Below are 27,183 nucleotides of genomic sequence, written 5' to 3'. Positions count from 1 at the left end.
CACCAGAAGAACCAGGCCATGATTAGTTGCTTGGAACTTTCAGCCTCACTCCCTAGCCTTCGGGAACGGAGGAGGGGCTGGAAATTAAATTGATGGTTGATCATGCCCACATGATGAAGCCGCCATAAAAATCCTCAAAGTACAGGGTTTGGAGAGCTTCAGAGTTGGCGAACACATCCACATGCTGGGAGGGTGATGTACTCCAACTCCATGGGGACAGAAGCTCCTGTGCTAGGGACCTTTCTGGACCTCATCCTATGTATCTTTTCATTTGGTTGTTTATTTGTATCCTTTATCATATCTTTTATTATATAAGAGACCAGTAAACAAAGTGTTTCTCAGAGTTCTGTGAGCTATTCTAACAAATGATCAAACCCAAAGAGGGGATCATGGGAACCTCCAATGTATAGCCAGTCATTCAGAAGCACAGGTGACAACCTGGACTTGCAACTGGCTTCTGAGATGGGGGTAGGAGGGTGGTTATTGCTCAAGCAGATCTCACCAGGTCTGGTAGCCATCCAAACTTACTACATCAGATTATTGATGGCTCAGATTATTAATGGCTTACTATGGCTCAGATTATTAATCATATCAGTGGTTAGATGAGTCATTGCATTTTTTATTTTCCTGCTCTTTTCTGCAGTTGACAGAGACAATTGAAGCTTTTCCTCATCCCCCATCTATGAGTTTAAATGGCACCAAACAAACTGGGAGAAGTCAGACCTCCTGGTCTCTGAGTCACCCTCCTGGTCACTCAAGAAACTCTGAACCCATTGAAGAGGGATGGAGAGGACAAAGCATAATCATCACTATTATCTTGCTTTTCCCCAGCTCAGGCTGACCACTTGGGGTATTTTTACAGTCATTATAGTCATTTATTCAAGGCAGATTTATTAAGTATACACTAAAAACCCAGCACTGTTTTAGGTACAAGGAAATAGCAGCGAAGAAAAGAGACCACATTTCTGTCCTCATGGGATTCAGATTATACTCTCTATGCTAGTTAAATCAAGGAGGAGACTTTGCTCCTTCCCTTACTCATCTGGGGGAGGCAGGAACAAAGGAGAATATTGATAGACCTGGAAATAGGGCCGGAGAGTGTCAAAGAAGGAGGCCTTTGGGAAGGTGAAGATGTGGGAACCAGTGGTCATGTTGTAAAAGGATACAACTCCAGCCTCAAAGTCCAGAAAAATCCCCACAACCAGGGGCTGCTCCCTCAGCTGAAGGGAAGTTAGGGGAGAGGTAAGCGCTACATAGCCTTTCTTTTTGCACAATCTGATGGCCCAGAATCCAGACTGAGGCGTCTGCACCATGACAGTGTCCCTCTGCACATTTTCCATACAGACTCCTAAATCCCACCCAGTCCCTTCTCCCACATCCACTTCAAAGTAATGTTTTCCTGAGGTGAAGCCTTCACAGCCCAGGATACAGGGTAAGGCACTAAATCTCCTAGAAGAAATATTAAGATTCTCCTGGGGGCATCCACGAGTCACTTGTCTCCGATCCTCAGACAGAATTAGTTCGTAATAAGCTGTATCTGGATCCAGAGTCACGCTGACTGGGGGGAGAAAAAAGGACATGATTTTTGTAGCTGAAAGCACAGTTTATTTTAAATAAAACCAGCCTGCATTCAAATCCAAGCATTGTTTCTTTTTTTATTTTTATTTTTATTGGAGTATAGTTGCTTTACAATGTTGTGTTAGTTTCAGGTGTACAGCAAGGTGAATCTGTTATACCTATACATATAACCACTCTTTTTAAGATTCTTTTCCCATATAGGCCATTACAGAGTATTGAGTAGAGTTCCCTGTGCTATACAGTAGGTCCTTATTAGTTATCCATTTTTTATATAGTAGTGAAAATATGTCAATCCCAACCTCCCAATTTATCCCTCCCCCCACTTGCCCCGCTGGTAACCATAAGTTTGTTTTCTATGCCTGTGACTCTATTTCTATTATGTAAATAGGTTCATTTGTACCATTTTTTTAGATTCCACATATAAGGGATATCATATGATATTTGTCTTTCTCTGTCTGACTTACTTCACTCAGTATGACAATCTCTAGGTCTATCCACGTTGCCACAAATGGCATCATTTCGTTCTTTTTTATGGCTGAGTAATATTCCACTGTATATATGTACCACATTGTTTCTTACTAGCTGTTGTGAGCTTAGGCAAATCATTCTCTGAGCCTCAGTTCTGTTAAATATAAAGTGGAAATCATTGTATCTGTCACCAAGCATGGTGGGGAGGATTGAAGGAGCTAATGTATGCTTAGTGCTTAGTAAAATTCCTGGTATATAGTAAGTGCCCTGTAAATGGTAGTAATAATAATGATATCATCATCATCATCTTCAACATCATCACCATCTTAGTCACTCAGAGAAGCCAAGGAGCAGAACTAACCAGAGTTAACGTGGTTACGGTCCTCTCCAAAGCCCTTCCTCTCCCTTGTAGGACTTCTAGGAATCATGGAATATTGGAGCAGAAATGAGCCCTTCATCATCTCTACTAAATTACCATTAACACTGAGGATCAGAGAAGGAAAACGACACAACTAATGTCATAGCTTGTTATTGGAAAACCCAAAATTTTACCCAGGCTTCAGGACACACACCTAGTCCCCTGACTTTTAAGTGTAAGCTCTTCTTTCTTGCTTCAGGTAATGCTCTATAGGGATTAGTATAAAGTAACACACCAGAGACCAATATACATGAAAAATATCTGACTAGAGTCAAGTAAGACATAAAAAAGTATAATAAAGTGTGATATTGGCCAGCAATGCAATTTTAAAAATGAAAGGTGGTAATGGGGTGGTCCAGCAAGTGAGATAGCAAACCACTGTGTTACTGGGTTAAACACTGATCATTTGGGCTGTGGCAATACAGGAAATCAAGTATTAGGAAACACTTCCACTGCTGGATGTTCTCCACTTGCCCCTACAGATCACTCCCCACCTTTCTCCAGCCTGCTCTGTGTCCAGGAAGGCTAACCCCTATGGACACATCAACCAGGCTCCCTTCCCTCTGACTGCTATTTGGTTAAGCCAATGAGAAGCACTAGAGGAGACCACAGGGCAAAAAGAAATAGAGTTAGAAGTATTTAGTACCCCAAGTCCCTCCCCACTAGCTATGATTTGGAGGGTCTGCATTCCTCTGCCTCTGGTTATAGCTCCCTCCATCTGTTACCGAAGCCTTGGGGAGGTGATGACTCCCTACCTATTCCTAGCCCTGGTTTGCTTCACTGTTCCTTGATGATCACCCAAATCCTCGTCTTTGTAAATAATCCCTTTATTAAACTCTCTTCAGTCAGTCCTTATCATGAGCCGGACTCACAAAAGTTTTGGGCTTCATTAATATTCCCTGAATGATCCAGGAAAACCAAGCTGAGAAATTAAAATGTTTACAGGTTGGTAATACCACTAGAAAGATGGTTGATGCCTGAGCTCTTTGGAAACAAAAGTCATAGACCTTGAAGACAAATGTGTCTCCTCTAAGTTTGAATCTCTATACATCAAAAGATAGGATGAAAATGTAAAATGCCGTGCACATAACAGAAGATATTGGCTATAAAAAGCTCCCATAAATCAATAAGGAAAAGAACCCAAAAGAAAAATTCTTAAAACACAGAAGAAGCCTGAAGGGCTAATGGACTTACTGAAAGAAGCTCAACCTCACTAGTGACACTGGAGAAACTCAAATTAAGTCCACAATTAGGTACCGTTTCAAATCCATCAGATGGCCAAAAATTATAAGCAGAGAGTCAGGGAGATGAGAAACAGTGGGATCTCTTATGTTGCTGGTAGGGTATAAAGTGATACAATTTCAAGATCTGTAGTATCTAGTAAAATTAGATGTGCATCCCTACACAGCAGCATTTTTAATTCAAGGTATATCCCCAGAGGAAACCATTCACAGGACACAAGAAAGCATGGACAAGAAAGTTCACAGTAGTATTGTGTGTAATAGCAACAAACAAACAAAAACCAACTACACATACCTTCAGTGTCCACTCCACAAGACAATGAATTAAAAAATACATCATTTTCATTTTTTTGCCACATTGCAGAGTGATTAAGAGAGTGAGTTCTAGAGAGATACTACCTGAGTTACCACCTGCTGGTTGTGGGAATTTACAACAGTCACGTAACCTCTCTGTGTTTTGGTTTCCTTATCTATAAAGTAAAAAATGCTTCCTACAGAGAGGCTTGTGGTGTAAAACAAGATAACACACGTGAAGCTCTTCTCATCTGTCACAGAAAGAGTGTTCAGTATATGTGAATCGTTTTTCTTGGTGCTGGTGAGAGAGTGCATGTTGCTACGTTGGAACAAGTAATCTGGTAACATGTGTTAAGATTAACAACAATCCCAGCTTTAGGTATACACCCTACAGGAATGAAAGCACCAGGATATAAGATTGTATGGACTAGAAAGTTATTGGTGCAAATGTTATAATACCCAAGTGCTGAAAGCAGCCTGAAGCTCCATCAGTAGGACTATGGTTACATATAGTTATGATGTACTATGGAATATTAGACAGCTTTAAAAAGCAATGGGTGAATAGGAAGAGATGATCTATGTATTAAATGTTTGTAAAAACATAGAGAAAGACCTAGGTCTTGTTACCTGCAGAAGGGTAAGAGAAACCTTGAACTTTTTTTTTCTATCTCTCTATACTGTTTGACTGATTACAATTTATTTATATTACTTTTTTAATAAGAAAAGCTTTAATCATGAGGGTTTCAAAAAGAAGAATTATCTAGTTAAAAGATGAGCTCATTTTAGAAACATTGACTTGAACCATGTTGTAATGCCTTCTGTGAAAGATAAGAGTAGAAAAATCAACTCAGTTAAATCTGGACATAATCAATATAAAGTCCTTCCTTGCATCTGTATAGGATCAAATACAGAGTTGCTATTTTTTGGTAGTTGTTATTGTTGTTTGTTCTTGTTAACTTGAGGGGAAACTGAATACAGGTTCATAATCCTTATCTGAAACCCCTGGGGCCAAATGAGTTTTGAAATTCAGAATATTTTTGATGTTATAAAGGCAAACAATACAGATGCTCTAAATTATGTGCCCACCCCTGGAAGGGTCTAAGGCATTGTCTTGTAATCTAATGCATCAATATTTCTGCAGTAAAACATAAATTCAAACTAAGCGGGATAAAGAAAGACGTTAAATAATCTCATATCAGTGCAGTTCAGGTTTGGCCACCGTGTCACTCAGACACAAGGGTAGCCTTCCGTGATCCTGCCTCTTGGTGTTCATACCCTTATGCAGTTCCTGTCCTTTAAGTGTGGGCAGGACCTGTGAATTGCTTCTGACCAATAGAATACGACAAAAATGATAGGATGTGACTCCTGTGACTATATTTCATTTTATAAGCCTCCATCTTTCTGGCAGACTTGCTCTAGGGACTCTCTCCTGAGCTTACTTTGAAGAAATAATTGGCCATGTTGGGAGGCCCATGTGCAAGCAGCTGATGGCTCGCTTCTAGAAGCTGAGGGCAACCTCTGGCCAACAGCCAGCAAGAAGCCAGGGCCTTAAGTCCCATAACCATAAAGAAATAAATTCTGCCAACAACCTGAGTGAGCTTGGGAGAGGATTCTTCCCCAGTCTAACTTCCAGGTAAGAACACATCCAGGCTAACACCTTATTTTATTATTTATTTATTTATTTATTTATGGCTGTGTTGGGTCTTCGTTTCTGTGCGAGGGCTTTCTCTAGTTGTGGCAAGTGGGGGCCACTCTTCACCGCGGTGCGCAGGCCTCTCACTATCGCAGCCTCTCTTGTTGCGGAGCACAGGCTCCAGACGCATAGGCTCGGTAATTGTGGCTCACGGGCCTAGCTGCTCTGCGGCATGTGGGATCTTCCCAGACCAGGGCTCGAACCCGTGTCCCCTGCATTAGCAGGCAGATTCTCAACCACTGCGCCACCAGGGAAGACCCCAGGCTAACACCTTAATTGCAGCCTTGTAAGACCCTAAGCAAAGGACCCAACTAAGCTGTGCCCAGCTTTATCTCACAAAACCTGTGAGATAATATATGTGTGTTCCTTTAAACCACTAAATTTGTCTGCAGCAATAGATAATTAATACAGCCACCAAATCATTTTAGGTTAGGTCCAATTTTGCAGCCAAACAAGTTATGAAAAAACTGTCAGTTTTCAGAACTTTTGGAATCTTGTAGTTGTGGATAAGGGATGGTGGAAATATAGCAAGCACTGATGAAGAGAATCAAAGGAGCAGGAAGCTCAGGCTTTGGAATTGGTAAAACTTGGTTTTTGTCGTGGTTCTAACATTTACCATCTGTGTTATCTGGGCCAAGGCCCTAAAACATTTGGACCACAGTCGTAATACTCGCCTACCTTTCTTGCATTGCTCTGAGAATTGACCAAAATATTAACAATAAACACTATGTCCCAGACACTGCTAAGCACTTTACACATGTTGACATATTTAATTTTCCCGACAACCCAATGAAGTGGGAGTTGTTAATATTTTCATTTTTCAGATGGGGAAACTGAGGAGGTTATTTGCCTGGAATGACATAGCTGATAAGTGAGAGAGCGGGAATTTGAAGGGTCTGCACAGATAACCAGTACGCCATGTCCCTGTCTAAGCACTGGAGCAAACTAACAAGGGAGAGGGTGACAGCTCAACTGAAAATATCTGAATGACCCCTCTGGCTGTGAGCCTGCCCAGGGATAGGTGGTGAACTTGGTTACCACTTAAGGTCCCTTCTGTCCGTAGCATTTAGGGCTTCTTCACCTACCTTGGTAGCTCCTTAACACTTTCTTCACATCAAAGTAAAGCTCAGAAACATTGCACACAGTATGAAGGTCCAAAGAGAGGGCCTCTGGTTGTTCTAGCTTCACAGCCCAACTCCTAGAATAAGCAGAGACCAAGAATTCTTCAGTGGTAAATTCCATTCAGCTCTATATACCCACACCCCTTCCCTCCTGCATTTGTACAGGACTCACCTGCTCAAAGTATCTTTCACATCCTATGGAGAAAGACAAAATGTAAGTGTGGGAACATCAGCATTTCATGGGACTTGGCATGTGGGGCTGTTCTCTATAAACACTCCTTACAAAGAATTAAAGAGAGTAACCCTGGCCTTAGACATTGATGGATACCCAGATAGAATGATTTCCATCCCGGCCCCCTGGGATATTCAGCATATCAGAATGTTTATCTGTTATCTTCCTTGCTGTGGTCTGTGGAGAGCTGCAGTGTCTGCAATCACATCTACCTGCGGGCTGCTTAGGATAGAGGGCCAAGAGCTTTGCCCATGCTCCCTCTGGAAAGACTTGCTTTCAGTGACCTAATTTCCTTCAGGGTGAGCCCACAGTAGAGACCATTCATTGCAAAGGTCCGTAGTGGTGAATCCATGCATAGCCCCTGTGACTGGGCCATTAAGATGGTAGCAGCAGGTATCACATGGTGGTGGCGCAGTCATGCTACATTCTCAGGCTACAGTGTGACCTCCATTTCTATTAGTGGGGAATAGAAAAAACAGCTCCAGTCGTAGTTTGTCTTAATGGGCTGGATCCATTATGCAGCTGAAGGAAGGCCCCAAAAGAGCTCTGGAGGGCTCTACAAGCAAATCAGGGAGAAGGTTATCACTCATAACCTTCTTTTGGCTGCCCCACTTTGTCACCCACCAGTCATCTGGAGGAGTATTTCAGGAGACAGTTTGACAGTCAGAGTTTTGTGAACATGGGACAGAGGCAAATGGTAGCAAAAGTTATCCCATGGTTCCATTTGGCCAAGGAGCCCACCATATCCATATTTTTTCTGATTCACCTAAAGCCGCTCTATAGACTAGTGAAGGCCATCTTGCAAATATTGATGTGTATCCAAAAGAAACATTACTTTAAATTCCCTACACTAATGTGCCATTTTTGAGTGAAACAGACAGGCCTCGCCCAGCTTCCCATGCTTCCTCACCATTCTCCTCCTAAAAGCTCAGGAACAGATACCTTCCTTCCCTTCTCCAAGTGCATGGCCTTACCTGCAGCAAATTTTGGGCTGAGCCCTGACATTTATGCTCTAGTTCCAGGATGTAGCTCTCGAGTTCACGGCTCTTCTGTTCAAGCTTGGCCTCATTGTCCCTCAGTCTCCTCAGAGTCTGCTCTTTTTCTTTCTCCAGTTTCCATAGGTAAGACTTCTCTTCCTCATGAAGGAAGCTCTGGAGATTCTTAAAGTCAGACTGGATTTTTTGTTTCTGAACTTCTGTCTTCTCCTAGAGTCAAGAAAGGTGGAAACAAACCAAATGTCCATTGATGGATGAACTGATAAACAAAATGCAGTATATAGATATAGTGGAATACTATTCAGCCTTAAAAATGAATGAAATTCTGATACATGCTAAAACATGGATGAATCTTGAAGGCATTATGCTAAGTGAAATAAGCCAGAAAAAAAAAGAACAAATATTTTATGATTCCACTTATATGAGGTATCTAGAATAGTCAAATTCATAGACAGAAAGTAGAATAGTGGTTACCAGGAGTTACGAGGAAGAACTGTGCACATAAAAATAGTTAAACAGTAAATTTCATTATGCATATTTTAACACATACATACACAAAAGAAAGTTTGCTCAGCTACCATAACATTATTTTCCCATGAATCATTCAAGCTGGAAGAACGTCGCAAATTGCCCGCTGCAGAGTCATGCCCGAAAGGCAGGTACTCAGATGTGGGAGAGGTTATCACCTTATTAATTTCCTTCTTCAGCCAAGGTGCAGGAGTGCTAGATAATTTAATCATGGGACTAGGGCCAAGGTTAAAAACTTTATCAGTTACAAAGATAAAAATGAGTTTTTATTCAGGATATAAGAAAGTAGCTCTGAGTCTGAGGGAATTTCTTGAAGCAAAAGCTTGTAATGAACATCACCAAGACTGGACTTTAAGACAACCAGGCTATTAGGAGAGTCCATGATTCTCAGCAGCGGGAGGTCTGGGTATCAGGCATTTGTCATAGTTAACTACGAAATAGTCATCCACCAACTCGGGTCCACCTACTCATCCTTATGTATAAGAAACCAAATGGTACAGCTTGTCAGACTCAGCTTTCATTTGGGGAGATAAGAATTGCAATTTCCATGAGTGCTTTTTCAATTCATGCAGTGTTTTGATGACTGTGATGTTGTGGTAGAGGGTCATTGACAGGGTTTCCATATGTATTAGTTATAATCAAGATCCTCCCCATTGCCCAAGATCCCAGAAATGAGGGAAGCAAGAGTGTCCTCTGAGAGTTCGTTTAACAACTGTACACAAAGGATTGGACAGAGGTTGGAAGGTTGGAAGAGACCTCTGAAAGAGGCAAAATGGCTCACTGGCCTGTGGGAGTTGACTGTAAGCTGATTAATTACATAAATAGTTCCATAAAGGAATGCATCTCTGATCATGGGGAAGCTGGTCAGCCACGGAAACAGTCTTTCAGACCCTAGAGGCTACAGTGCCAAGTGTGTAGGTTCTTGGAGCACTCTGGTCCTCCTTATAAATCAGATAGATTTCCTTCTTCAGTCTAATGAGCTTGAGTAATACGAACCTCAACCTGGAGTGATTCTGTTTTCTTAGTGCTCACAAAGGGTGGCTTCTGAACCTGTAAGGCTGAAAGCCATACCCTGCACTGTGGTACATGTGCGAAAGCAATAAGGTTAATAAGGCCTTCAAATCCAGAAGGTACTTTGAGATATTAAGAACTGAAACCCAGTCAAGAATGGCTCTAGGTAAATGGGCACACCAGTTCTGCTTCTCCTAACTGAGGTTTCGGAATCCTAGCCGGTTACTACTGAAAGGTTGAAGGGGTTGGAGATAAATGCTCATAGATATTAGACAATGAGGGACATAAAAACAAATGTGTTTTCTTCTTTGGGTTTTATCTGTTTGGTCTCGTTTAGTGAGAATAAGCCATCACTATGCTTTGCTCAATCGTCCCCTGTACCTAAGCTCTAGGATGGAAACTAGCTTGAGATCAGTAAACCCAAACTCTTACATTCCATTCGGTTATTTGCTTTGCCGTGAACACCTTCAAGTTCATACATTCCTCTTCCAGTTGTCTCAATTTTGTCACAGCTTCCTGGAGCTTTTCCTGAAGGAAAAATTGGGTGAATAAAGTCTTTTCAATTCAACAATTCTTCATTAGGCACCTAAGGAGCATCCCAGCCCTCCAAGACTATTAGAATAGCATGACTATTGAAGATGTATTGAGTCCTTACACTTTGCCAGGAAGCATGCTGAAGGCTGTATAGGCAGTAACATATTTGATTCCCTTGGCAACACTGAGCAGTTAGTAGGATTTTTAACATCATTTCTGTGCCGCTGAAACTGAAGCTTAGAAAGGGGATAAATAACTTGCTCAAGATGCTGTAACTGGTGGGTGGTTGGGCTGTGATTCCAGCTCATCTGCTGACCCTGAGCCTGAGCTATATGCACCACTAACAGTCTTGCCAGGGAAATTCTACACATAAAACAAGATAATAATCACCTAAAAAGATTTTATGAAGTAATGTGCTGACCCAAACAGAACCAATACCAGAGTGTTTGGCACACATGGAACTTTGTATGTATTATGGTGAGTCAGGAAGGAAAGACAGACCAAGATGCCAGCTGAAGTTATTAGAAACAGTTAATGGAGGAGGGGAGCTCTGAGACCTTTTGAAGAATGGTATCATGAAGCCCTTTAAAAATGATTTAGTATCCATATCAAGCTTTTAGGTTACTTTTCAAAATAGTTTCTCACATTTTCATGGAAAGCAAGTTTAAGCTAAACCAAATTGCTACTTGTGATCAACACTAAAAGAACTGGCTCTTGGGACTTCCCTGGTGGTCCACTGGTTAAGAATCTGCCTTCTAATGCAGGGGACACAGGTTTGATTCCTGGTTGGGAAACTAAGATCCCACATGCCGCGGGGCAACTAAGCAACTAAGCCTGTGCACTCTAGAGCCTGCACGCCGAAACTAAGACCCGACACAGCCAAATTAATTAATTAGAAAAAAGAGAAATTTTATCTTGATTTAAAAAGAAAAAGAATCGGCTCTTGTCCTAAAGCCAATAAGTATACTCAGTTCTCACGTGCTCTCGAGAAAGGGTTCTATAGAACTTGTTAGCAAAAGACTGTATTGCCCTCACTATGTGCCAAGTACTCTTCTAAGCTTTACATGTATTAATGTCCCGAAAGCTTATAACAACCTCCTGAGCATGCATGTTGGAGAGGAAGGGAACTACTGTTATCCCCATTGATAGTTGGGGAAACCAAGGCATGAAGACATTAAATAACTTTGCTCAAAGTCACCCATCTAATAAGTAGCAGAACTAAGATTTCAAACTAAGCAGTCTGACTCTCAAGGCTTAGAACCGTCACCCTGTGCTGCTCCTTTTACTACTTGGTGGGAAAATAATTCCAATGGGAATATCCCCATTACAGTAATTAGCTGCTCCATGGAGTTTAAGGAAGAGCTGCCATGTGCCAAGTGGTGGTCAGTATTGACGTGTCCTGATGAAGGACCCAGAACCTTAATAGAAGACCACCTCCACGTCATAGGGGAGGGAACAAGGAGCTCACACTGGGGGCAACAATTTTCTCAAACCTAGCCAGGGCAGAGAAGGAATAAGGCAGCAGGACCATGTCCCCTCCTTCGTTCCACAATAGCAAAGGTCAGCCTTCCTTTATATGCTCTTAAGTGATAAACAGGGGTTGCCCAAAACCTCTCCCTCCATTTCATACTCCATGACCAATCACTTCCAAACCCTTCCACTCATTCCCCTTCCTGAATCTTGCTTGGAACTGCTCCCTTTCCCCCTTCTTATAGGAGTAATCTGAATTTTACTCTTTGGTATTCCTTTCATTGTATCTGTACCAGAATGTTCTTTTCAATGTCAACCTGATCCTTCACTGTGCAAATGAAAATCCCCCCGTGGCCAGGACTACTCTGGGCTAGGGCTTAGACTCCGAGCGGATACCAAGTTCTGGGCCCTGACTTCCTTTCCCATGACATCACCTGCCTTCCCCGCACACACCCTCTGGCCTGGTCACAGCGAGTCAGGTACGCTCTCATGGCTGTGCCTTTGCACATGTGGGCCCCTAGGTCTGGAATGCCCTTTCTCTTCTCCATACTTCTATATCTGGTTAATCTTTATGTGTTCTTCAAGAGTCACTTTTGGGAAGATTCCTCAGTTACCACTCCACACCCCTTGGTGCTCCTCTCCACCATCCAAATCAGGGGACTCCAGGCAGCCTTTTTGCTGGTTTGTCTGCGCTACTAGACTGTAGGATACCTAAAAGGGGGTGTGTCTTCATCCCCTGTGTTTTCAGACTCTATCCCATGGACTTGCACATTGTGGTTTCTCAAATTACACACACAGTGTGAGGCAATAAAACATGCAGGTGTGCATTGGAGCACACGGCATTCTAGAGCAGGGAGGAGTTCATCAGAGCAAGAGTGGATAGGGACAAGAGTGACCGTCAGGCCTTGATTCAGTGAGGACCCATCATAAACTACTTTTCAGAAGAATGACATGATGAAAGCTGTATTTCAGGATCCTAATCTTGGGCTTCAGGCTAAATAATCTCAGGTCTTAGGGTGCAACATGAGGCCGGGTATTCGCCAAGGACCTCTGGCCCACCACTCACCTTGTAACCTTGGCATGCATCTTCCACCAGAGCTGTGGTGTGCCCTTTGTGCTGCAATCCTCGATCACAGCGCCAGCAGATGAGCTGGCCCTCGTCTTCACAGAACAGATGGAGCTTCTCTCCATGTTCCTCACATGACATTTCCTGGTCCATCTCCTTGATGGCTTCAATGAGGTTTCCCAGCTGCTTGTTGGGTCGGAGGCTCGCCATTTTAAATGGCACCCGACACTGGGGACAGGAGAACAACTCCAGCCATGGTTGCATCTCACAGAAGCTCATGATGCACCAGTGGCAGTAGCTGTGGCCACAGCTGATGCTCACTGGCTCGGTCATCAGTTGCAGACAGATGGAACAGGTGGCTTCCTCCCTCATCTTCTTGGTGATTGGGGTTGAGGCCATGGCTTTTCCTGAAAATCTCTAATATTGGATCCAGAGGCAGAGATGAAGCAGCCAGAACTTTCCCACAGTGATGGAACTTCACCTTGTCTGAGGCTCTTTCTGATGCACTGGCTGCCACTGGCCTCCACAGGTCACGTGGTCTTCTCTCTAGCGAGAAGAAATAGATTGGAATATAGAAGATGCATCAAATGTAGCTCTGCTGTGGAATATGGTAGTGACTGTTACATGTGGCCACTTTGAATTAATAACAATTAAATAGAATTTAAAATTCCGTTTCTCACACCCACTAGCCCCATTTCAGTGCTTAATAGGTGCCAGTGATTGGTGGCTACACGAAAGCCCAGACAGAGGACATTCCTTTACTGTGAAAAGTTTTCTTGGACCAAGCACTGAGAGAGATAGAGAAATGAGGCAGACTTCTTCAGCAAAGTTGCAGTAAGAGAGAGAACTCAGTGAGGGATTGTCAAACTCTTTACTGCTCTAATGACTATTAAGAATAATTAGTACCAGAGTTATTTCTTTGTAACTGCTAGTAACACTTACATCCAGGTAACCCAGGTAACTGGGTGGTCTATGAAGGATTTCATTGAGACAATCACATTTGATTCTAATTTTTTGTTGTTGCTTGTTTGTTTGTTTTGGCCGTGCCTCTCAGCTAGTGGGATCTTAGTTCCCTGACCAGGGATTGAACCCGAGCCCTTGGAAGGGAAAGCGAGGAGTCCTAACCACTGGACCGCCAGGAATTCCCTAAATTTGACTCTAATTAAACCCTCACTCCCACCCCACAAAGAACAAAAGACACCAGGTTAATAAAGTCCCCAGTGGAGACCCAACCAGTATGATAATGAAAGTAAAAAAGACAACCAGAAAAACCAACAAGTTTTTTTTTTGCCCTCCCTGACCTGAGGAAAAGAGAATTGGAAAGAGAACTGGGAAGAGAAGAGGTTGGTCCTGGGGTGCAGAGCTCCTGGAGAGCTAGGGAGGTGACTATCTATCTTTTCAGGCCAGGACTTTTCTCTCAGGAGAAGTTCAGGGTGACTGGAACACAGGGGGTTGGCAGAACCCAGGATGTGGGGAGGTGGGAAGCAGATGGGGAAGGTGGGGCCTCTGTAGGATCCTGGGTGCTGGACACCTAGTGTCCACCAGCGAGGACCTGACAACCAATAGACAAAGGAGGAGTGACTAGGAACAAAGGACTCGGTCCCTTCAGCCACTGCTCCGGCTGCTTCATGAACCTAGCCCTGCTCCCTGCTTCCCCATTCCTGGGAGTTTGTCAGGGAGGGCAGCAGAGGCTGGAGGAAGAGAGTGGCCTTTCCTTTGAACTGACAGTGGCAGAATTAAAAGCAGGGATTCAACTAAAGTTACTGGATAGGCTATGTCCCTCTAATAACCAGGACCAGTCTCTTGGATCCGTAGAGAATTTCTTCCGGAGACTTCTATTCTTTGGCAGGTTATCTCCCCCAAGAGATACACTAGGCTCCACTCTGCCAGGGGTGCTTTGCTCCCGGGGAGAAGGACCTCCCCTCCTCTGAGGCCCCACGGTTCCTGTCCTGGGCCTTCACTCACCTCACATCCTGGATCTTCGGAGATCTGACATGGAGTCTGGCGAAAGAGAAAGCAGACAGGGTGTGAGAGCTATGAAGCAAAGTCCTAACCATTTTCAGAGTTCCAGCAGCTGTTATCAGGAAACAAACTCCCTTCCCCGTGCCGCCCACCACACACACAGATACACACATACACACACACACACACACACACAGACGTCTCCTTTCCCTCCACCGAAAAAACCTGGGCCTGGATCCTTCTCACTCCCTTCACCATGCAGCGAGCACATATGCACTGCTAGCTCCCTCCGTCGCTGGTCGCTGCCGGTTCCTGTGATCTGGGTGAGGAAGTTAACTCAGACTGGTCTAAACTCAGAAGTGAAACTGCTGTGGGAGGTGCCGCCCTGTAGATCCGGGGAGGAAGCTCGTGAAATTGCCCGTAGCTTTTACACTCAGCTTGTCCTGAAAGGGAGGGGAGACTGTAGGAAAAATATTTTTCTTTTACAGCAATAAAACGAAGGGACAAGTTAATAATTCAGTAAACTCTTTTGTGACCCCAGCACAGAGGATCTAAAAGCAGGAAGTCTGCAGAGTTCACAGACTCTGACGTGAGATCTTTCTACTTTTGCCACCAACCCCCTTGGGATTTATAAGCCTTTCTGGCTGATGTTATGCTTTACTATTTTTAGTCGCTGATTGTTTTATAACTGCTCTGAAGAGTATGGTGAAAAAAGGGGCGGTACAATAATAGGGCTCATCGGTATCAGAGAATTTGCTCAAGCCGTTCTCCCATTCTTTTCTGTCCTGATGCTGTGTCTCATTTTCCTCCTCGGTATCCCTCCGCAAGATTCAAATACTTATCAAATACTTATCGGAGTCAGGCACCAAGGCCAGCAAACGGGAGCCACTAATGGCCCAGAGTTAGAGTTATTATTTAATGGGCAAAAAATAAATAAGACACTGCCACATTTATAGCCTTAGGTGTAAGAGGTATTTATGATAAGTGCACAATAAGTGTTTGCTTAGGAAATAAATATATGCAGTGGCCCAAAGGAGCCAGTAAGGAAGGCTGAGGACACAGGCAGGGGAAGTTAAATTTGGCTTCTGAGAGCTGCCTGGGGTAAACTCTGGGCCCCTGGCCTGGCAGGTCAGCTGCTGACCCTGAAAGCTCGTGGAAGCCCGTGCTCAGGGCAGCGGACCCACAGATGGAGCCTGGGGGGAGTTGGGTGCAGCCACAGTCCTGCTGGTCCAGCAGCTCAGGCTGGAGGCAAAATTGTGAAACAGGTTCCTTTCTTCCCGCCCAAACAGGAGTCTCTCTTCAGCTCTGCATCCTCCTGGGTGCCCACAGGGCCTTCTGCCATTTTGCCACCAGGTGACTGAATCATCGTGCTTAGGCATGTCCTGTGGTAGCAGGCCCTGTACACAGTACAGGACAGATCTACTCCTGAGGCAACCAGCACACAGACAGAAGAGAAAGAACGAGCCCCTGTATCCCTGATCCAATGATGACTCCTTACAGATTCCCACGACTTTCATTGTTGTGGCTGTGACTCTGGACGTAGGCACAGCTCACTCCAAATTTGTCCTGTCAAAGGATCAGGAAAAGGAAGCTAGTGAATGCCCAAAAGAAAACAGACTGCCACTACAGGCAACAAAAGCAAGACAAAAGCATCAAGCTCATGATGGGGACTGTCTTGTGAGAGCTGCCCCATCTTGCACCTGTTTCTTGTTGCATGAAGGAGGGACAGGTTCACACAGAGAGCTGCAGGTCTTAAAGGGGAGAGGGATGCAGATGAGGCTTCAGAGATCTGTTCTCCAAAGGTGAGCCTAGGGAGAGACCAATCGGAGCTGCCCCCTGGGGGATGCATCCCCTCCAGTAAGTGAGGCTGGGCTTGACCCTGCGAGTCTGGGCTGTAGGAAGCTGAAGACCCAGAATGGGGAGTGGGTCACTGGAGTCTCCTTAAAAAGGCCTGGACTCTGGCTGTTCCTTCTGTGGGGAACAGTCATCCCTTAGATATCCCTAGGGTGCCTTCCCTCAACTCCTTCAGGTGTCTCTTCTCAGTCAGGCTTACTCCAACCACCTAGTTTACAGTTGCACCCCTGCCCCACTCCCAAGCCCTCTAACAGTGCTCTCTTTTGTTCCCATGGCACTTATTACTGAATATTTTATTTATGTATCTTGCTTATTGTCTGCCTCCTGCATGAGAATGCAAATTCCACAGAGGTAGAGAGTTTTGTCTGTGTTTTTAATTGATGAATCTCGAGTGTCTAGAGTGGTTCCAGGCATAGTGGTATGTGTTAAACAAGAGAGTAACTTTCTATGCTGCACTAAACACACATCATAGGAGGTGTGCACACATGTGTGTAATGTAGGTAGTGTGGCGTGGGTGATATGTGAGATGTGTGATGGTTTGTGCTATATGTAGTCTGTGATGCATGCTTGCATGTGTGTGATTCGTGTGATATGGTGTCTGGTACGCATGTGTATGTGTGTGTGTATAGTGTATGTTGTGGGATGTGGGGTGGTGTGTGCTGGGTGTGGACTGTGATACATGGTTTGTGTTTGTGTGATATGTGCGATGGGGTGTGTCTGTGAAGTGTGAGCAGAGTGTGTGTATGTACATGTTGGAGGTCGTGGGCAAGTTAACATGGCGAACAGTGCCAGAAAATACCAGAATCCATGATGGCTACTGGTTTTCTAGAGAGCTGTTTCTCTCTCCTGTAGGATATATCAATGATTTGAACTGGAAGAAAATGAAAATGAAAGAGAAGACCTAGGCTTCTGAGAAAGAGCGCTTAGCAGAGGTTTGATAAGAGCACACTGCAAAAGTGATCTTGAGGACAAACTTTTCAGATGAGCAAAGGGGAGAGAGGAAGCAACACCCAGAGGTAAGAAGCGAGGACACAGGATTATAGGTTTAAAAAAAAAAAGCCTGAGAGAAGACTTATCTGAGCTATTCAGAATGATGAGCATAACAAAGACTTCTCCAAAGAAGTCTAGCATCCTTTGCAAATAGTTTGTACCTATATCTCTCATGATATAGATGACTGTTTCACTGAAGCCTGCTCTGAGGTGAGCTGGGACTTAAAGAGGAGCATTTTCCTTGACTGGCCCTAGGAAGAGCTGGTAATAGCACACCTAACAAGAAAAGGATGTGTGCTCTTACCATTTCTATTCAACATTGTACTGAAGGTTCAAGGAAATAAAAGGCATCCAGATTTAAAAGGAAGAAGACAAATACTCTATTTGCCAATAACATAATTTTGTATATAGAAAATCTTAAGGAATCCGTATACAAAAAATATAGATCTAATAAATGAGTTCAGCAAGGTTGCAGGATACAAGATCAATATATAAAATTTCATTGTATGTCTATATACTAGCAATGAACAATCTGAAAATAAAATTAAGGAAATAATCATTTATAATAGCAACAAAAATAACAAAATACTTAGGAATAAAATTAACAAAAGCAAAACAAAATTGTACACTGAAATTTGCAAAACATCATTGAAAGAAATTAAATTGACCTAAATAAATAGACATTGCATGTTCATGGATTAGAAGGCTTCATATTGTTAATTAGCAGTACTTCGCAAGTTGTTCTACAGACTCAGTGCATGCCTATCAAAATTCCAGCTGGCATTTTTTTTAGACATTGACAAGCTTATCCTAAAATTCATCTGGAAATACAAAAGGCCCACAATAACCAAAACAATCTTTAAAAAGATCAAAGTTGCAGGACTCGCAGTTTGCAATTTCAAAACTTACTATAACACTACAATAATCAAGGCTATGTGGTACTATCATAAGGATAAACCTATAGAGCAATAAAATTTAGTAAAGAGTCTAGAAATAAACCCATACATTTATGGTCAATTAATTTTAACAAGAGTGCCAAAACAGTTCAATGTACAAAGAATAATCTTATTAACAAACAGTAGTGGGACAACTGGATAATCCATATGCAAAAGAATGAATTTGGAGCCCTACCTCACACCATATACAAAAATTAACTCAAAATGAAACAAAGATCTAAGTGTAAGCACTAAAACTCCATAAAACACTGAGAAGAAAACTTTGGGGCAAATCTTTGTAATCTTAGCTTAGCAATGGTTTTTTGGATGACACCAAAAACACAAGCAATAAAAGAAAAAATACGTGAGTTGGAGAGCATCAAAATTAAAGACTTTTGAGCTTCATAGGACTCCATTAAGAAAATGAGATGACAGCCCACAGAATAGGAGAAAATTTTTGTGAATTATATATCTGACAAGGGACTTGTATCTAGAATTGTAACTTGTATATAAAAAGTTCCTACAACCCAATAACAAAAAGATAAATAATCCAACTTAAAAATGGGCAAAGGATCTAAGTATACATTATTCCAAAGAACACATACAAGTACCCAATAAGCACCTGAAAAGATATTCAACAACATTAGTCATTATGTAAATGCAAAACGAAACCACGAGATACCACTTCACATCCTCTAGGATAGCTATAATAATAATAATAATTTTAAAAAGCCAGACAATAACAAGTGGAGAAATTGGAACCCCATACATTGCTTGTGGGGATGTAAAATGGTGCAATGTTTTTGGAAAACAGTTTGGTAGTTCTCTAAAAAGTTAAACATAGAGTTATCATATGATCCAGAAATTCTACTTCTATGTAAATACCTAAGAGAATTGAAAACATACTCATGTAGAAACTTGTACATGATTGTTTATAGTAGCACTATTCACAGTACCCCCAAAGTGGAAACAACCCAAATGTCCATCTACTGATCAATGGACACATACAATGTGTTAAATCCATACAGTGGAATATTATTCAGCCATAAAAAAGAATGAAGTACTGATACATGTTCCAACACTGATGGACCTTGAAAACATACTAAATGAAAGAAGCCAGACACAAAAATAACACATATTGTATGAGTCTTTTTACATTACATGTCTAAGATAGGCAAACTCATAGAGACAGAAGGTAGGTTAGTAGTTGCCAGGGGCTGAGAGGAGGTAATTGGGAATTGCTACTTAAGGATATAGGGCTTCTTGTTGAAGATCTTGAAATGTTCTGGAATTTAGTTAGTGATAATGATTGTACAACTTTGTGAATACACTATAACCACTGAATTGTACACTTTAAAAAGGTGTGTTTTATGGTATATGAAATATATCTTGATAAAAATTTAATATTGGGAAAAAACAGATATGCAAACAAGAAGGAAAATATATCCTAGGATAAGAGAGGAATCAATCAATCAAAATTCACCCAGAACTGACACAGGTGTTGGGATTAGCAGATAAAGACATTTAGAATGTTTTTATAACTGCATTCCATATGTTCAAAAAGTTAGAGACCTGAAAGATTTTTTAAAAGACCCAAATTAAACTTCTAGAGATGGAAACTATGAGATAAAAAGTACTCTGGATAGGATTAATGACAGATTAGACTTTACAAAAGAAACAAGTAGTGAACTAGAAGGCATAGCAATAGAAACTACATAAAATGAAATGCAGAGAGAAAAGAGAATAAAAATAAAAAGTGACTACGGCACCAATGAACTGTGGAAAAGCTTTAAGTCTCAAATATATATGTACTTGCTGTCCCTAAAGGAGAGGAAAAATTGGAAGAAGGGACAAAAAAGAATATATGAAAAAATAATGGCTGAAGTTTTTTGAAATTTGGTGAAAACTACAAACCTACTAATCCATGAATCTCAATGAACCATAAGCATGAGAAACAGGAACAAAACTAAACCAATACATAACATAACCAAATTACTCAAAAGCAATAATAAAGAAAAGATTCTTAAAAGTAGCCAAGAACAAAAGTCATATTATGTATAGAGGAACAAACATAGATCACAGATTTCTCATTGGAAACAATGCAAGCAAGAATACAGTGGAGTAAAATCTGTAAAGTAATGAAAGGCCTAGAATATTTTACCTAGCAAAAATATTTTTCAAAAATGAAGGTGAAATAAGGACTATTTCAGATACATGGAAGATAAAGGAATTCATCTAGTCACATGTAGGAATTGAATGATGTTCATTACACTATAGATGTAAGTTTTCTGTTTTATTTTAAAAAATCACCTGTACAATTAAATATTTTGTTAGTGGATAATCTTGTTTTTTAAAATTGACTCAGCCCTTAACTGAAATATTGTAAAATATTTTTTCTTTACCTGACCAAAAGCAATAAACACCTAATCAGCAGATTAGAACTATGAGAAATATTAAAGGAAGTTCTTTAGACAGAAGATACCAAATTGAAATACCAATCTGCACAAAAGAATAAAGAGCACCAGCAATTGTGACTTCACAGGAAAATAGGTTAAAAAATTTTAAATGTTATTTAAATCTCTGTCAAAAGTGGTCGACTGTTTTAGCAGAAATAGTAACAATGTTATGTGGAATTTATAAGATGTAAAAGTAAAATGCAAGGTAACACCAGCACAAAAGTAAGAAAGAGACATGGAATAACAATTTTAAGGTTCTTATTCTATATGAGAAGTGGTATATCACCTGAAAATGGACTGTGATAAATTAATGATGTACACTATAAAGTCTAAAGTAACCACTGAAATTACAAAACAAAGAATTATGGCTTATAAGCCACAAAAAGAAATAAAATAGAATCAAAAACTATTCAAGTTGTTCAATAGAAGAGAATAATGAGGGAAAAGGGAACAAAGAATAGATGGAACAAATGGAAAAGTAATAATAAGGTGACAGACTTAAATCTACACATATCAATAATCACATTTTTTAAAAATAAATTTATTTATTTTTTTTGGCTGTGTTGGGTCTTTGTTGCTGCACGTGGGCTTGTCTCTGGTTGCGGTGCGCGGGCTTCTCATTGTGGTGGCTTCTCTTGTGGAGCACGGGCTCTAGGCGCACGGCTTCAGTAGTTGTGGCACGCAGGCTCAGTAGTTGTGGCTTGCAGGCTCTAGAGCGCGGGATCGGTAGTTGTGGCGCACGGGCTTAGTTGCCCCACGGCATGTGGGATCTTTCTGGACCAGGGCTCGAACCCGTGTCCCCTGCATTGGCAGGTGGATTCTCAACCACTGCGCCACCAGGGAAGCCCTCAATAATCACATTTAATGTAAATGATCTAAATACTCCAATTCAAAGGCAGAGGTTGTCAGATTGAATACACACACACACACAGATCAAGCCCCCTCTATATGTTGTCTACAAGAAACTCACTTTAAACAGAAATACACAAATCGTCCACCGTCACTTTTCACAGGTTTATCGAAACTTCCTAACTAGTCTCCCTTCATCTATTCTTGCTTCTCGCCCTCCAGTCCATTCTGTGTGCTTGGTTGTTTTACTATTATTTTCTTCATTGTTCTCGTAAAATTATTTGTGGTTTTGAGGACTGGGATGAAAGTGCTTTCCTCCAGAGGTGATTTGTGTTTGCTTTTGCCTGGCAGCTAGCATACTACCAGTCAAGAAGTAAACTCAGTTCATGGCTTGAGGGTTTTTTGCTTTTGTTGTTGTTGTTTTTTTGATAACCCAAGTGATGTGAAATTTTACCCCAAATATGTATAAAAATTGGCTTGTGGTTACAGCTTACCAGAGTGTCTCTCTCTCTCTCTCTCTCTCTCTCTTTCTTTTCTTTGCTCCCTGCTCTGCTCAGCACCAGAGTTCCCAGAATTCTTGCAGTTTCCAGGAAGTGAGATCTGTTTACTTCTAGTTCACCTTTATCACCCTTTGGGATCTCAGTTTTATAGGTGGTGATGGAGGTGTGTGTCTTCTCTTAAATATACCACCTTCACAGGACCTAAGCTCTGATTTTTTATTATCTTTGTTTTCTAATGTAAACAGTTTAAGCTATAAACTTTCCTCTAGGCACTGTTTTAGTTGCCTCTCACAAAGTTTTGTATGCCTTATTTTCATTATTCTGTAGTTCAAAATACTTTATAATTTTTCTTATGATTTTTAAAGTGGTAGATTATTTAGAAGTATGTTTGATTTCCAAATATTGGGGGTTTTCCCCTAGATATCTTATTTTTTATTGATTTCTAACTTATCTCTCCTGAGGTCAGATAACATACTCTATAGGATTTAAATCCCTCTAAATTTATTGACTTGTATAGTGGCCCAGAATATAGTCTATCATTATGAATGTAACCATGTGTACTTGAAAAAAATGTGGATGCAAATATTCAGTATAATATCCTATAAATATCAATTCATTTAAGGTGATAGATAGGGTTTTTCAGATCTTCTATGACTTTTCATATATTTTATCTAGTTATTCAATCATTACTGTAGGAAAGGTACTAAAATCTCCAACTGGGATTGTAGAATTGCTTATTTTTCCCTTTAATTCTTTCCATTTTTACTTCATGTATTTTGAAACTTTGTCATTAAGTTCATACACATTTATGATTATGCTATCCTGGTGAACTGACCCTTTTACCAATATAAAATGTCACTCTTTATCTCTGAAAATGTTCTCTGTCTTCAACTCTACTTTATCTGTTTTTAATATAGATAATCCAGTCTTTTTATGCTTACTGTTTGTGTAGTACATGTTTTTCTACACATTTATTTTAAACTTATCTGTGTTTTTATATTTCAGGTGTTTTTGTTCTAGCTAACATATGTTCAGTTCGTACATTTTTAAAAGCCGTTCTAATAATCTTTGCCTTTTAATTGAAGTATTTAGACAATTAACATTTAACATTAACCTTTATTTTTCTTCCCATACTACAGTGGCTAGTATATCCCATACAACATTGAACATAAATTGAAATAGTTGGCATCCTAATTTTATTCCTAATCTAGGGGGGAAGGACAGAAGTGGAAAAAACTTTCAATTGTTTATCATTTTGTATAATGTTTCTTGTTTTACTGGTTTCTTTTTCATTTAAAAATATCATTACATTTTGCATAAATTACTAGTATAAAATATTTTCCAGGAAAATATCATATAACATCTGTCAATTTTGCTCCCATCTTTCTTTCACATTTTATACAAGCTACCTAAGGGACACATTATTCAAAGTAAACATATTTTACCTGGCTTCTTAGTGCCTTATCTGTTTATATGTTTACCAATAGATGGCACTCTTGCATTTTTGGTGGCTTATGTTCCTATGGTTTTGTCTTTATGAAAGCATAACTACTTTGACCAATATTAAAGAAATGTAAATTTAATCTGGCTCTTATCAATGATTTTAAGTGATTCATACTAACAATGGCAATTAAATCCACTCATTTAAAAATGTATTCATTTATTCACACAATGAACATTTATTGAACAGCTTTTTTATGGCAGACACTAGGCTGGACCCTATGGATATATCAACTAAAAAAAATGTATTTCCTTTAAAAGTTTCCAGAAAGTTAAAATATTTTTTTAAAAATAATTATATTCTAAATGTTATACAAGGTAAGAAAAAGTGTTGAGGCTGAGGAAGAAAAACAAAGAAGCAAGTAACTCTTGGCAGAACTTGGATACTTCTGCAGAGGTGATAACCTCTGAGCTATGTTCTGAAGAAGAAGTAAAATTTCACCAGGAGAAGAAGGGAGTCCAGGAATTACAGAAAGACTCTTGTAAAAATGTCAAGGGTCATTAAAAATGTTCCATATTATTTGGAAGTTCAGGACTGAGAGCCTGGACTACATGAGGTAGATTGATTTCAAATAAATCTGGGGGGACTTCCCTGGTGGTCCAGTGGTAAAGAATCCACCTTCCAATGTAGGGGGGACGCGGGTTCGATCCCTGTTCGGGGAACTAAGATCCCACATGCTGCAGGGCCACTAAGCCCACGTGCCACAACTACTGAGCCCGCAGGCGCCTCAGTGAGAGAGCCCGCGGGCTGCAAACTACAGAGCCCACGCGCCACAACTAGAGAGAGAAAAACCCGCACGCCACAACCAGAGAGAAGCCCGCACACTGCAACGACAGATCCCACACGCCGCAACTAAGACCCAACACAGCCAAAAAAAGCAAAAAACAAAAACAAATAAATCTGGGAATGAAATAGGCATCCAGTAGAGCTCACATCTCCTTCCTCCCCTTTCCCGTGCACATTTCCTTTATGGAGTGATTACATGGCTGGGAAAATTCATAACCACCGTTGGTCCAGAGTGCTGGGGTAAGGTGGAGAATGAACCTGTTTGTTTGCTCATTCCAAGCTAGGCCCTTCTTCTTTCTCACCCAACCCCCTCCCCTCAAAGGGGCCCAGACAGCTTAAGTCTAGATCTCAAGGACCCCTTACCTGCAGACAGAACCTCATTCCATCCAGAGATGAACAAAAACCCTTCCCGGACTCTTAGCCACAGCCAAACTCAATCTCAGCCTCCCTTCCCATAAGTCTCCCACCTCTAGGAAGACTCCTCTACATTCTAACACCCTTCAGGACAGTGAAGGTGCTGCCAGGTCCCTAGATCTATACCTGATAAAGCAGTAGTGGGATGATAAGGCCTTCAGCCCTTGGATCAGACCCTTTTCTGTGGTTCCTATGTATCTTACACTTGTTTCAAACTCTGCTGCCAATACCTCTTTGGTCTTCAAGGGCACATTGCTGGGAAGTTTAAAAAATCAATCTATAAAACACCTCACCGATAATCTTTAAAAACTCACTGTCATGAAAGATAAAGAAGCTGAGGAACTTTTCCAGATTAAAAGAGACTAAATAAACATGACAACTAAATGCAATGTGTGATCCTGAATTGAGGGAGGGAAATGTTATAAGAGACACATTGGGACAGCTGGCAAAGTTCAAACTTAGGGATAAAGTATTAAAACTAAAAGAGGATGAGACCTACAACTTATTCTCGGATGCTTCAGCAATTATATATATAGAGAGAGATACAGATCTATAAATAGATGGATAGGTGGAGAGAAGAGTAATATTAACAATAGATGAATCTAGGTAAAGGTTATATATGAGTTCTTTGTATTCTTCTTGTAACTTTTCTGTAAGTCTGAAATTATTTCAAAATAAAAAGTTTTTAAAAACCACAAGTCCCGTTGACCCTTGACCCATATCACTAAGAGTGCAGGCCAAGTAGGGACCCTGTGTCTTTAGGCTGCAAGATGGAGGGATCCTAGGAAAGAGATAAGATGTTTGGTTCCTCCCTATTGGGGCTGGAGCTCTATCTCTCTTTTTGTCTCTGTCTATGTCTGTCTCTGTCTCTCTGTTTCTCTCTCTCTCTCTCAAAAACACACACACACACACACACACCCCTCCGAATATCAAATCACACTATCACTCCTTAGTCCAGTCTTCCTCTCTCTCCCCTCCACAGTTTTGTGTTGTGGTGGCTTGTTTGCTTGTGCGCTTGTTTTGTTCTTTTTCTCTTTCTGCAGCTGGGAGAACTTCCAGACCAGCCTTTTGCCCATTAGAGTTATGATGGCTCTATTCAGCCTTCAGAGAGAGAGATCTGGGTCAACCCAGGGTCGGGCACTTGGGGTTCAGCAGTGGGGAGCATTTATCCAGTTCAAAATAATGCATTCTCTCCAAGATATAATTTGAAATAAAACAATACTAAAACACAAAATTTGATATATGCTGAAAGTTGAATCATATTTTTCTGTATGTTTGGGGTAGAAAGTCATGCACGCACACCCACACACACTCCTGCTTTGCCGATTGACACAGTGGTCAGTTTGGTAACACTTCACTGGGAATTAGTTTTAGAGTGGGAGAGGGTACAGTCTAAAGCCAAGACTCCTATTGCTTCATCCAGCATTTTCTGGAGTATCTGTCCTGGGTCTGCTTTAGATACAGTGTGTCCAGGGCTTCTTTATACATCTAGAAGAGGACAACGGCTTTCTTTGGGAAATGAGTCTGTGGCCTCTCTTTTATTTCTGGTGACTGATCCATGGTCTAGTTCAGCTGTCCAGAATAAAATTTCCATGTGAAGGGTTTTAATAATTTCAATAATGTTCAGCCTGGCTGAACATTAGAATCACCTGAGGAGCTTTTAAAATTCTCATCACCGAGGACACACTTGAGAATAATTACAACAGGATCTCTGGGGTTTGGCTCGGGCACTAGTGCTCTTTAAAGCTCCCCAGGCAGTTTGAATGTTTATCCAAGGTTGAGAACCACTAGGTTAAGACCAAGCTTTATAATAAAAATTTTAAAAGCAGTCTTCATTTGTCTAGAGATGCAGCAGCTTTTGTTTAAAAGGGGAAGTTTTGCTGCCATCCACATGCTTAAGCTTCACTCCTGAGAAGCCCGGCACCTGCATTTTCCTAAAATTCCCCAGGTGATTCTGAAGCTCCCTCCTAGATAAGAGTCAGTGACCCTGGAATGTCTCCACTGCCAATCTCCCCCATGAAACTTGGGAAGTGGTAAATTGATTGTTGGAAGATCTTGGGCCTTTAAATCCTGAAAAATATTTTCTATCTCATTCAGACTAACATTTGGTACAGTGCAGCAAGTTAAGTGAATTTTGGAGACCGAGTCCTTTCGCAGCTTTTGCATTGGAAGATGCTCAGGTGGTAATTATATAGTTAAAACTATAAGCTCGGCTGAAGGCTTGAGAGGCAGTGTGTTCCGTTGGATGTGGTCTAAAGTTTCGGTTAAGAATTCAGACAAATCCAGG

General features: G+C 41.2%; 2 protein-coding genes across 9 annotated transcripts in view; one reads left to right on the top strand and one right to left on the bottom strand.

Moving 5' to 3' along the window:
• The window catches only part of SLC17A2 (solute carrier family 17 member 2), an 87,251-nt gene that overhangs the window by 22,928 nt on the left and 37,140 nt on the right, over positions 1 to 27,183 (top strand). The window lies entirely within an intron of this gene.
• TRIM38 (tripartite motif containing 38) lies at positions 866 to 15,561 on the bottom strand. 5 transcript variants are annotated; one of them, XM_082413052.1, is made up of 8 exons: positions 14,807 to 15,561; positions 14,615 to 14,650; positions 12,650 to 13,195; positions 10,012 to 10,107; positions 8,020 to 8,250; positions 6,986 to 7,008; positions 6,778 to 6,890; positions 866 to 1,558 (listed from the first exon to the last, which is right to left on the bottom strand). In XM_082413052.1, exons 3-8 carry the CDS (start codon positions 13,046 to 13,048, stop codon positions 1,035 to 1,037), a joined length of 1,386 nt encoding a protein of 461 aa, XP_082269178.1. In that variant the 5' UTR covers positions 13,049 to 13,195; positions 14,615 to 14,650; positions 14,807 to 15,561; the 3' UTR covers positions 866 to 1,034. The 5 variants fall into 5 exon arrangements, with proteins under 5 accessions (XP_082269178.1, XP_082269179.1, XP_082269177.1 ...); XM_082413053.1 differs by having other exon boundaries at positions 14,811 to 15,561; XM_082413051.1 differs by having other exon boundaries at positions 14,837 to 15,561.

The sequence above is a fragment of the Balaenoptera physalus genome (genome assembly GCF_965194825.1).
Source record: "Balaenoptera physalus genome assembly, chromosome: 11".
NCBI classification, from domain to species: domain Eukaryota; kingdom Metazoa; phylum Chordata; class Mammalia; order Artiodactyla; family Balaenopteridae; genus Balaenoptera; species Balaenoptera physalus.
This window is presented reverse-complemented; position numbering and strand designations above follow the sequence as displayed.

What these genes read in the sequence shown, in the direction of transcription:
- TRIM38 (XM_082413052.1), bottom strand. Translation starts at nt 13,048, where the DNA reads ATGGCCTCAACCCCAATCACCAAGAAGATGAGGGAGGAAGCCACCTGT. An exon ending in ATGCATGCCAAGGTTACAAG is followed by an intron (nt 10,108 to 12,649) that starts GTGAGTGGTGGG and finishes TTTTTCCTTCAG; the next exon opens with GAAAAGCTCCAGGAAGCTGT. An exon ending in GTGAAAGATACTTTGAGCAG is followed by an intron (nt 6,891 to 6,985) that starts GTGAGTCCTGTA and finishes TGCTTATTCTAG; the next exon opens with GAGTTGGGCTGTGAAGCTAG.